This window comes from Globicephala melas, chromosome 13, assembly GCF_963455315.2.
Source record: "Globicephala melas chromosome 13, mGloMel1.2, whole genome shotgun sequence".
Classification (NCBI taxonomy): domain Eukaryota; kingdom Metazoa; phylum Chordata; class Mammalia; order Artiodactyla; family Delphinidae; genus Globicephala; species Globicephala melas.
The window spans coordinates 3,925,116-3,938,012 of NC_083326.1; the positions used below are offsets into that span (position 1 = coordinate 3,925,116).

Here is a 12,897-nt window from a genome sequence, read left to right on the forward strand (position 1 = left end):
GCTTGATTATATCTCCTGTAGCTAGGAGAGAAGTCTTCTCTATTTTCCAAAGAGCTGAGGCTACACTTTTTGTACAGTCAGAGGAAATTGGGATATGATGTCCCACTCTCCTTGCCTGTGGCAAATAGATGAGCAATTATTCAGGCATTCTGAGGGTCAAAACCATCAGTCTGAAATGTCTAGTCTACCCCAGTAGGATAGGCCTGGGTTTCTGCTTTGATTTGCTATGGCCCTTTCTGATCTTATAATTTCATTTGGAATTAAAACAGAACCTTTTATTTGCATTGCTTGTATTCTTCATTAGCTAATATTTGGGTTGACCTTGGAATGATAAAATAGTCGAAGAAAAGAACACAGCATTTTTTGTTTGTCATTTTATTTGCCAAGAATTTCCTTTGTCCTTCTGAAGAGTGGCTTTATTTTTAGCCTCATGCAGCACTCTAGATGGATGTCCTGTCTGCTTCCACAGGCGGCTCAGATAACCCAATCACATCCAGTTTTAGGGACAAATTCTTTTTGTTCCAACTCAGAAGCATCAAGCATTGCTAGAATAGAGAGGAGGTATTCACTCGCCTCAATGAGAAAATATATGGGTTAATGATGTTTCCGTATTACATGTTGGATTTCCTTCTGAAGGTTTTGGCTTTTAGTGTATAACTTCATGGTTGCATGGAGAATTGATAGTCTCTAGTGTTTGAAAGGAATAGACTCAGTCTGATAAAATACCTCAAGAAATGGGGAGACTCTAAGGCCATGAGGGAAAGGGCAACAGGAGTCTCCTAGTGCTCAGGGACAGATGCACAGCTGGGCTTCCATGGAGCCTGGAATTTAGGTGGAGAGCCAGAAGGCACTAATGTAGTTTCAGCATCCTAGCAGCACAGGCCAACGGACTTCCACACTGAGCTCGGCGATGAACTCAATTCAGAGCTACGCCACGATGAACTCCTCTAGGCTCTAAGACATACCTGGCAAGTTATCTCGTTCTAATTTTTCTTTTGCTACAAGATCATTTGCTGATGTTTTAACACTAACAACTCTGAGACATTTAAAGTTGCAATTGGAAAGAAAAGAACGACGTTTCAGGCTCGTTTATGTGGACAGATGATGTAGCTGCAGGACGAAGACCTTAAATTCATCCACAAATCTTTTTTTTTTTTTTTATCCACAAATCTTTAGCTCCCTCTGGAGCTGCTGCTCTCGCTCTGAGAAGCTATCTGGTCCCTGAGTTTGCATTGGGTTCTGCAGAAAATGACCTCTGCTGTCCCCTGGTGGCCGGTCATGAAGCCAGGTTTGTGTCCTCCCTGGTCATTTTCTGTCACTTCTGGTATTACTGGCTGAGAGTACAAAGCTAAGGATGCTAGGCTTCCATCCCTATGTGTAATTTAAAGCTTACATAGGAGAAAAAGCTCCACCAACTTGACTGACCAGCTACCCCCCCCCCCGTGTCAAGCACAGCTGTCAGTTTCAGAAGCGTGTGCCACGTCTGAAGGGCTGTGTGAGCCCCATGCCCAGGCTCCTGGAAGAACTTCCTCCTCTCCGTGGTTAGTTGCAGCATCTTCACATTATTGTTTTTGCTAGTGGTCACTGGGAACCTGTCCTCAGACTCCAGGACTTGGTTTATAACCCTTCTCTGACCCACGGTCCCATCCTTCATGGTCTGGGAAGAAAATCACTAATGAGTATCCCTCCTTTGGTTTCTTAATGTGGCAGCTAAGGATAAGAAAATTTATCTCAAGGGAGAATTGTCAAGGTTTTTTTTTTTGATAGATTATGATAATGAAGATGGTGGGTAAAAGTATCAAATATCATGGCAATGCACTTTAAACTTCTTTTGAAATCTGTCGAGGGATGCCATTGGTGAGATGCCTCTTCAGTTAGGATGGTCGTTGGCAATTCCAGGGCAGGCGATCATCCACAGAAGACTTCTGTTCAACCCAGCATTACTCTAGAAATCCTGGCTCCAAAGGGTCACCATTTTGGCCCTTCTATCTCTCTCATCTGAGAGGCAGAATTTTTGGCATAAAATGATCTCATGGACTTTGATTCAACATCACAGTAAGGAGGAAGGCACACTATCGACTTCCTCACTAATGCTGTTAGGAGACCTAGCTGGAATTTAGAACCTTCCCTTACCCATACAAAGATCCTATCATGCTGGGGAGGACTCCAGTTGCTGACAAGGGCCAAAGGCTAATTTAGACTTTAATAACCATTTTTGAAGGAATTTCATTTTCAAAAATAATTTATTCAAATATTTTATGCCAAAATAATTCTAAAATGTATTAGTTTCTATTAGTTGCCCCCAAGCAAATGTGCATTTAACTACATGAACACAACCATTACTTCATAGTTTTTTTATTATAGACTTTTTTTATCCACATGAATGTTAAAGAAACTACAACAGAGTTAAATACCATTTTTGATAACATGATTATATTCTTAATTACACTCAATATTAAACTGTAAAATATTTCCAAAGGAATACAATCTTCATTCATATAGCAGGCAAAATACCAGAGAGGAAGGGGCCACGCATAAGTCTGTCCACTTTGCTGGGAAAAGCAGGTTTGTACGGCTGATGCCATCCTAGCTGTCGAAACGTGATCCTCCCCTCCTAGGGCAGGTCTTGTGTTGTCTTTTCACCAAGAATCACTTCTTCAAACGTAAAAGACGGTCTCATAGAGCTGCTCTCTCCAAGTATGTAGCACAGAGATCCCCTGGGACCGTCCATGGATTTCCCACCCCACTTGGCTAACAGCACTCCCGCGCTCTGGGTTCGGTTGGCCTATAAAAACACAGACTCAAACTTTGGTTCCACCAAAAGATGCAACAAGCGTTGACGGCTCTGGTTGGTTCCCCCCTCCCCCAACTAATGAATGGCTGCTACAGTCTATTTTACATGGTTGTCCATGCTGCTTTGAGGTCACTTGTCCTTGGGTTCTCCCGAACCTGATTTTATATTTGATTCCCAAGCCCTTTCAATTTTCAGTCTCTGTGCAGGTCGGAAGTACTCAGGGGCAGTCTGTATCTTACAAGAGAACAAGAGTAAGTGGTTCTGTGCACCTGGGATAAGACAAAAAGCACAGAATGACAACCTCAGTGTGACACAATCAGATAATTTAAAAACATTTAAAGTAATATTTAGTATATCCTTCAGAGAAGACATTTTTAGCACAGTTTGAATAAAAATGTTTAAACAGTGACCATGAAAGCATCTTCCTTTTCCCATAAATTTGTCTGCTACCTTACATGATGCATCTCTGCTGACAGCCAAACTAGAACTATTACATCAGAGCGTGCTGGTTTGCTATGGCTTCTTTACAGTAAAGTCATTTTGCTGGGTTCCAGAAGCTCCAATTTGTTGTTGAGCAAACATTAAGACAGCCTGTGGTAAAAGGGGCAGACAGAAATTCATGCACTGGTGCCCTGCTGGCTTTGGCTGAATGGTCCAAGTTACATCCATTTCTCTTGTCCTGGGGTGTTAGGGCAGCTGTAGAGGTTTTGCGATTCAACATCAATGAAACCACTGGATTGCTTATTAACTACATATTTATAACTGATAATGGAAGATGTGAATTAGGCCACGATTTCAGGTCACAAGTCAGGGGAGAGCAGATGTAGTGTGGGCTGCAGAGCCAGGCAGCCTGGTTCAAATTCTGCCACTTGTAATAGCAGTGAGACCACACAACCTACTCATCTCCGCATTTCTGTTTGCTCAGCTGTAGAATGGTGAGAGTAGCAGTACTTCTCTCAATGGGTTGTTTTGAAGATTAAATAAGATAATTGACGTAAAGCCCTTAGAAGTGTGGCAGCACACTGTCATTCTCAGCGGAGATTCTTGAAAGAACCTGGTTCTCTTTTGTTTGAGGACAGAGACTAGAAATGGACATGCCCCCCCCGCCCCCCATCTTTGATCGTTACAAAAGGAAGACACAGAATGTTCAATTACAATCCCTCCACACCCCTTTAAGACCTTTTTCTTGCTATTCTTTTCGTAGCAATTATCCCAGAAATAAAATAAAAATAACAAAATAAAAATAACAGGAGTTTACCAAAGAGTTAGATATTGTTAGGATAGGGGAAAAAATGATACTTTCAAACTCTCCAGGAGGATGCTAAGTAGCAATTAGTGATGAAGAAAATGAAAACCTAAGGCAAAAAGTAGGTGGGTTACACCCTCAGGTGTTATATAGGGTTTTATATGAACAGATTTTAATAAAAGCAGCCCCTTTGTGAGAGAGAATCTGGCAGAAGACTGGCACGCAAGGGTGAGAGTCAAAATTTAGAGCTGGCAGAGACTTTGATGAGGTTTGGCCATCCACGGTTCATAGATAAGAGTAAGCCTCGAGGAGATTAAATGATACGACTTCAGATGACAAAGGGAAGTAGTGTCAGATTTAGAAGCCAGACTCCCAAAACCAGCCCAATGATCCTAGAAAGACAGAGAAGGGGCTTAGAGTCAAATAGACCTGTATTGAAGCCTGGCTTTGTCACTTTCGAGCTAAGTGACCTCACTGATCCTCTGCATTCTCATGTATAAAATGGAGATAGTAATAGGATCAACCTTATAGACTTGTAAAGATCAAAAGAGAGAACGTGGCAGCCTAACCCAGTATCTGGCATGGGTAGTGCTCAATGAATGACGGTTATTATTATTTCCAGCTTGTTCAGCAGGTTTCTGTATGACTATGAATGAGCCATATCCTATGATTCACTTTCCACTTAAGTAAAATGATTGAGTTCTCTGTGAAAGACCTAAGTCTGTGAAAGACCTAAGTATTTCACAGGGATGACATTTGCATCATGTTAAAAGGAGCTTGGGGCAAAAAGAATGTAAAGTAATATTAAACTGGTGTTAATATCATGACATTTTTATTTGGGGTGCAGATTTCACACAGATTATCCTGGAGCGTCTGTGTAGGAACTGGGGCACGTTAATGAGCAAAGGTAAGAAGACCGTCAGGAGTAATTCCGGTGTTCAGAACAGTTCCAGATGAAAGGATAATACACATAGCATTTTGAAATATTTTTTCCAATCACTTCCATTGTACTCGTGAGCTCACGATAAAGCAAATATGCAGAGCAGTGCAACATCTAATCTACAAGGGCTTCTTTTAGAAGGTAGTTTGAAGATAAATAAAATAAACTACAGTTTACACAGCTGGTAGCTAAACAAATAGAATTCATTGCCCCAAAGGGGACTTCAACTAGGTTGAAGAAAGGTTTAGATAAATCCATGGATGACGGATCTTTAAGGAGTTCTTAAGGGAAAGTTAAGAGTTATTCAGTGTCGTGCCTGAAGTTTGAGGTTGGTGTTGTTAAGAACAACAACTTGGCTCTTCTAACAGAATTGCACTGTTAGCCCCCTGGTATGGGTGGAATTTTATTTTGATTCGACATGGAATTTCTTGTGTCCTAACGTAGGGCAAAAATGATTTGTAGAGCAGTGATATGTGGCAATACTTCCTCAGCTTATTAAGTGGATTGCCTGTGGTTTTGAAAAGCTTCCTCCTCTTAACAGTCATATTGGAATTCACTGGGTGGCAAGAACACAGCACACTACCTTAAGGGTCACTCTTGCATAAGACATTAATGTATCAGTCCCTAATTTGGAAACCTGTGGTCACTCAGCAAGACAGAACTTGTTTCTCTCCCTTGGTGTAATGATTTTTATTTTGTCATCTCTCTTGGGGTAGTTCCTTGCAGGCTTGGCATGTTGAGAATCGAATACTGCCTCTAACAATATGGTTGTGATTCTCTGCTTGGCTGATTTAGCTCAGCATTTAAGTAACCACTAATCTTCTGAAAGCACCAGGGTCTACTTAGAGCAATCCCTGTTGTCTGCAAGGATGGAAACAAAATCAGCATGGAGGAAGCATTAGTTACTAAACACAAATCAATCTTTTTTTTTTTTTTTTCCCACATCACTGTACACTATGTCACCATCAAAGGTTTGGTTTCTGGGCAGTAAGTCTTCATTTTGTAGGTGCAAGAGCAGCTCATGTCTGACAAGCAGAGAAGATGAGTCAGGGAAGTGGAAGGGTAGAAAGAGAGTTTATTGAAGTTCCTAAGTATGAATCAAACTACATTCTAATGGATGAATCACAAACGTGGAGTGAAAGAAGCCAGATACAAGAGAATGTTCTATAAAATGTCCTTTACTAAAGTTCAAAAACGGGTAAAACCAATCTTTTGTAACTGGGTAGGGGCACAAGGTAGCTATCTGGGTGCTAGAAACCTAGGCAAGTTCACTGAGCTCTGATGTGTTGACTTCATGACTTGACGATTTATAGGCTTTGGAGAATGTGTGTTATATTTCAACAAGAAGGTTACTTAAAAAAACACATCCCAATATATACTTTTTGATTTGAAAGAAAAGTAGTTTGACATTTTCAAACTTTTATACATATGGGTTTGTCAGCGTTAACTTGGATGATTTTTGCTTTGATTACCTTGATATGCTGTGTTAAGGTTTATTAGACTCTGAATGTTCTAAAACTATTCATTTCACACTGCTGGGAAAAATCTGGTCTACAATGATGAGAAAGAAATCACCAAAGTCAAGTTCAGACGTAAGAAAAATACTTGAAGATATAGAATGAAACCAAACTCACAGGTCCATTTGTGCATGACTTCATGGAGATGGAAACAGAATGACATTATCTGAGCATCCCAAAACAGAATGACTTACCATCTGAGCAACTCTGTTGCTAAACATCTGCTCACAGAAGACAGAAAGTCCCTATTTAAGGAGCAAGCAGGCACTGCTGTTAAAATCAGGAGCCCTAGAATCTCTTCCTGGCTTTGTAACAGAGACATAAAACATCACATCTCTCTTCACTGTACCTTGGTTCCCTGTGCGTAAAATTAAGGGAAAGCATATGAATGAGAGACTGTCTTGGAAAGAGTTTTGAGCTCCTAATGAAATGTGACATACATATAACTGTTTCAGAAAAATACTGAAGATTATCACCAATAAAGATAATGGCAAGAAGTAGAACTGTCATGTGCACATGGTAGAGGAGGCTTGTGATATGCAGAAAAGAGGCATGAAGGAAAGAAAAGGAACCATGAACCTGCATTGCACAGAGTATTTTTGGCCAGTCAATTCTATTGAATTGAAAATATGTTCCAGAGGGAAGGAGTGGGAAGAATCACTCTGATGGGAACAAATACAACTGATAAATGACCACAGTCCTAGTTAGCCATGAGCACTTATAAATACCACCTCTGACATCTGAGTTTTTCCCTGATTTAGCAGTTCCAACTGCTAGGTCATCCTAATGTACTGTTAGAGAAACAACAATATCCTAGTTTTTGCATTCCTTCAATTCTAACAATTATTTATATCTTCTGCCATATCATCAAAAAGGTGCTTTTGAAATGTTTAGGTATATTCTGAATATAGTCATTGAATTTTTACTGTCTCCTTTTCCTTAGGAGTCCAGAATATTTGTCTTTTAAATTGCTGCCAGGTATGTGACATTGGATCTGGCTTCAGCTGTAGAGAAACAAGGATTGTTTTAGGGAAAGAATGAATGACTAATTCTGCAGCAGAAGTTCTCGAAGGTCTATGTCACACGCAGTTATTCACAGCACCATCTGTCAGTAATTCACTGAAAGTCGGGTTTCAGGAAGACATTTTGGAAGCAAAGGAGAGACAGAGAAGAAAAAACATAATAAGCATGGCTTCTGACACTCCAGTTTCCTTCAGAGGACCAGGAATCAGGGTGTCAGGAGGAACTGGAAAGAGTAGAAAACCTTAAAACAAAATGAAGATCACATCTACAAGACTGAACTGAGAATTTCCTTAGTTTTAGAAATTTTCCACAGAATTTATAAGATGCACTTAGCCATTTATTTAGGAAGCCCCATGCCTAGAATGAAGTTCAACAGTGTATCAGCTTAAACACAGGATGCAACATCATCAATGCCCTGGGCTATTTCAAGTACATCAGTAAAGAACACAGCCGAGCAATAACAATTCAGAGAGTTAAGGAAAATCTGTTTCCTCTGATGAGCTCACCTTTTAGCTTTTGCTGAGATGCGCACCTAGCTTTTCTTTCCTGATCAAGCTTGCTGCATAGGGAATCTGTAAGATAAAAACAAGCAAAACTATCCAGGTGAGCAAAATTTGGAGACATGTATAATGGAGACCCTTCATTGTGCCTAAATTTGAATGCTGGTGAATCTGCCCTGAGGACAAAAGGTCTCCATCTGCCTGGCAGTATAGGGCTTCTGGGGTATAGCATGTCTAAGGCCTGTTAAAAACCATATGAGGACAGGACAGGTGATCACACTAGGTTGTTGCTACAGCTAGTCTCTGAGGTTCCTATGTGACATTTCACTGCACTTAATAATTTGCACTTAATAATATGGTACTTATTTTTATTTATGTATGAAAAATAAGTTATAACGTATGTCCAAGGTCACAAAACAAGAATGTGATTACAAACTAGTTCAATGTAATTTTTCATTTAATTAGAGTGAGGAAATATGCTATCATCATAAATCACAAATAAGATTAACTAAACACAAACTATTACTCTGGGTAATTTCCCAATAACTACTAAGAAGCATCAGAAATCATTGCACTGAATGGAAAATATGACCCTTGAGAATTCTACCTGGATAAACTTGAAAAGTACTTTTCAATAGTGGGGTTTTGAATGAAAGTCTATCGCATTTGATATGCTACTTTTCATTAGAAAATTCAAATTGTTGAAACTGGACTACATGTATTATTTAGATTTGCCTCTCTACTAACCCTAGTCATGCTACTTACCTTCATCATTATAAGGCTAAATTCAGGACTCTAATGATATAAATCTGTTTTACATTTAAAGAAATATTCAGCCTTCTAGAATGTAACATGAACTATGGCTGATATTATATAAAAGCAGTGAAGGAAAGAAAATTATAGTCATTCAGGTAGGTAATATTTTGAATACTGTTATAGACATTCTCCATATCCCCAGCATATTTATGTTTTGCTCTCCTGATCTACCAGTCCATAAACATGAACCTTTATTAATGGGAAGGAACTACAAATCTATAGTGATGCTTGTGGCTAAGACTAGCTGGACCATTTTGCCATAATAACTGGTTAGCTGAATCAAACAAGTCTTTTTTTTTTAAAATTAATTAATTTATTTTTGGCTGCATTGGGTCTTCATTGCTGCGCATAGGCTTTCTCTAGTTGTGGCGAGTGGGGGCTACTCTTTGTTGCAGTGCGCGGGCTTCTCATTGCGGTGGCTTCTCTTGTTGCAGAGCACAGGCTCTAGGCGCGTGGGCTTCGGTAATTGTGGCACGCGGGCTCAGTAGTTGTAGCTCACAGGCTCTAGAGCGCAGGTTCAGTAGTTGTGGTGCACGGGCTTAGTTGCTCCGTGGCATGTGGGATCTTCCTGGCCCAGGGCTCGCACCCGTATCCCCTGCATTGGCAGGTGGATTCTTAACTACTGTGCCACCAGGGAAGCCCTCAAACAGTCTTTTTAACGAAAAAAAGAGAGAAGACTAAAATAACCACCTCACTATCTTGATACACAGCCACAACATGGATATATATGATAGAGACATATCTGATAAAGGCCATAATAGCAGCATCGAAATTAATGGTTCATATAGGACCATAAATAGTTGTGTCCTAATCTCATACTTAGGACGAGAGCTGAGATTAGCTAGATAACTATGACAAGAAGAGTTACACAGGGACCTACTCTAGTTACCTCTTCTTTCCACTCTGGGTTATGCTACACCTGCTATTAACCGAGACATACTTGAATCCTGATTTTCCATTATGGTGTATGAAACAATATGCCAAAACACATGGATCACCTCTTTCTTTAGATGCATGATGTCAGAGAGCTTTGAATGGAATTCTATTATTTAGGATAACAAGTAGAAATGATGTAAACCTTGGGGTATAAGGATTACCTAATAAAATGTATTTGTGTCACTCTCGCATTTAGAAAGCCTTCTCAACATCAAGATTAGATGCCACGAAGATTTAGTAAGTGTCTGTTCTGTGCCAGGCACTGCACGAGGTAAGTTAATATCACCATGCGCCATCTCATCAAAGCCAGTAAACTACTCATCCTAACCCAAAGAAAACTGCCTGAAGGGCACTGCTTTCAGATCTAAGTCTGAATGCCTTTTTCTTTTTTTCAGAAACAACAATGTAGCGTTTCATTAAGATGGGAAGCTGCTAAGGAAATTTAAGGAAAGGACTCAGGAAAAAAAGGACATTTCCAAATAAGCACATTTGATCCCCAAATCTCCAGACTGAAATTTAAATCTGTGTGAAGAATTATTAATCTCAGGTTGTGAGCTGAGAGTCATTAATTCCAAGTCTTAAGTCATGAATGTTTAATAAAGAATATATTAGCATCTGGCCCGACTGTTCATGGAAACTATCCTATTTCATTGATTCTAAGATGCAGTTTTTTCCCTCACATTTTAACACTTCTGAAGTTGGATGTACTATAATTGATGGTATCTGAGAATAATAGTTGGAAACTTCTTTTCTTATGATACATCAAGTAATGGGCACTTTTATGATTGATGGTGCTTCAGGTTCTATACTCCCCAACTGGGGGAGCTCAGGATCTTAGAGGCTCCATTAAAGATAATTAGGCCATGTAAATCTCCTGTAATAGAACTTATAAAAGCTTTCTTTTCATTCTGACTAGCTTGGAAATCACCAAGATTGGCATGGACAAACCCCCTCAAAGTTGCTATATAACTTCTAAATCACCTAGTCGGCTCTAGTCTATCAAAAGTATTGAGATTTTACCAAAAAAGATAATTTCCTAGATTGTGCCAAGAGAGTTAGCCTGAGCTCAGACATTAAGGTGGGTCAACATCTCAAAAGGAGAAAGACGAGAAAAAGGATATATAATTAAGAAACGAGTCATTGCATTGTCAAGATGCAAGGCAATAGATCAATAATTGGAAAAGGACCCACTGTAGTCAAAGTCTGTCTCCTGGAGAATCTTAAGGCAGCTTCCAAGGAAGTTCAGACTTACATCAAGTCCTCTGCTTGTTACATATTTAGTCATAAAATCAAAATCTTCTAGGGGCCCAGGGATCTTTTTCTAAAAATAAAGTGCTCTATCTACCTTTTAAAAATATGTAAAACATATTTTTAAAAACTCCCTGTGTTCAGACGGTAGAAATCTGGGCAAGTTCCCATCCTAACGAATACTGGAGATCCTCCAAGAAAAGACCACGCTGAAGAGCTGTACCCTTGCCCAAGGGGGAGCACTCCTCCAGAAACGATAAAGACCTGTCACCGCTCCTTTCCCGGCAAGGAAGCACAGTGCTCACACCATCAGAAAGTTGTAAACTGACTTTTTACAAGTCCACGGTGAACGAAACATTAGTACTAAATCTATTGGTTGAACATTAATTTTAATTGAGGCTTTAATGAGGAACTTTGAGACTGGTTCCCTCTGGCTGCGTGTGACTGCAGTGTTCTGGAAGAACAGCAGAGGGCACTTCAAGACTAGCATATTTTAAAAGCACTTTTTCTCAATCTACGTGCCCCTTGGTAGCGATCCAGCAAGTTCAAAGTATGTGAATCTGGGTCTAGCCATTTATCATGCGTTTTCTGTTGCAGCTTCACAGTGTCCTTCAAGAACTATGACTAATGTCTTCAACAACTATGTCTTCAACTATGACATGCCTCCAACAAACCTACGGTAGTAGCTTATACATACATGTACTTGCTTTAAAAAATTGTTGCCAAATTAGCAATAAAAAATTGAAAAAAGGTTATCAAGGCATCACAGTAGTCTCGGCTCATGTTGTAAACTACATTATGTTCCAGTCCTTGGAAAAACTTTAATCAAAAGGCTGTACACGTTATAGATGTAGAAAACAAACTTACGGTTACCAGGGGATAAGGGGGGAGGGAAAATTGGGAGATTGGAATTGATATATACACACTACTATATATAAAATAGATAACTAATAAGGACCTACTATATAGCACAGGGAACTCTACTCAATATTCTGTTATGGTCTATATGGGAAAAGAATCTAAAAAAGAGTGGATATATGTATATGTATAACTGACTCACTTTGCTGTACACTTGAAACTAACACAACATCGTAAATCAACTATACTCTAATAACAATCTTTTAAGAATGGTTATACACTTAGTAAAATGCCTTCACTTTCTTCTTTAAAATTTTTTTAAAAATTGGAATATAATTTACATATAACATTGTAATGGTTTCTTCACCTTCTTCTCAATCCTAAGGGATGATGGTTTTGTTTTAAAAATTGAACTTTTTTCCTAGAACCAGAGCTCACTTGTGAATGAGAAATCTTTTGCTCTTTATTATACTAAACACTAACACCTTCATGAACGTGCTAAATTCTAAAACCTTTGTATTTGGTTCATATTGAGAGGAACATATTTCTTCGCTTGTATAAGTAAATCTGATTTGGTAAAATAACAACATTTTAAGCACTTGAAAACCCAGAGCAGAGGTGGGGGACCATAACACAAACTGTGGTAAAGACTGTAAAACTCTCATTTTAAACTGTTCGTAAAAAAAATATTAGCTTGTGGCCCATGTATATGTGTTAAATAAACTGCATATGCTTTAAATCTCACATTAGATAAATGCACATTTATTTATAAACACACAAAGAGAGTCAATCATTTGAGTCTATAGTCATCACAACTTTGCATTTAACAAACTGTAAAAGGAAGCAATGGTGTAGAAATTAGTCAGCGGAGAATCTAAAAATGCAGGAACCAAAGAAATTCATAAGTTTTCTTTCTATGGCAATGATACCCAAGATGCTTTCGATATCATCTTGAATAAGAACACTGTGCAACAGCATAGGATAAATGCGTTGTGGATCTATGGGAATTGTTACAAAAT

At 39.1% G+C, this 12,897-nt stretch overlaps 1 protein-coding gene across 1 annotated transcript in view; it reads right to left on the minus strand.

Annotated features, from left to right (window-relative positions):
• Positions 1–2,385: 2,385 nt before the first annotated feature.
• Positions 2,386–12,897, minus strand: part of SKOR2 (SKI family transcriptional corepressor 2) — a 41,796-nt gene continuing 31,284 nt past the window's right edge. Inside the window, exons 8-9 of the mRNA XM_030868282.2 lie at positions 8,027–8,092; positions 2,386–3,063 (exon numbers count right to left, since the gene is read on the minus strand). Of these exons, the coding sequence (XP_030724142.1) occupies positions 8,030–8,092 (63 nt within the window). The 3' untranslated portion in view covers positions 2,386–3,063; positions 8,027–8,029. The remainder of the gene's footprint in view (positions 3,064–8,026; positions 8,093–12,897) is intronic.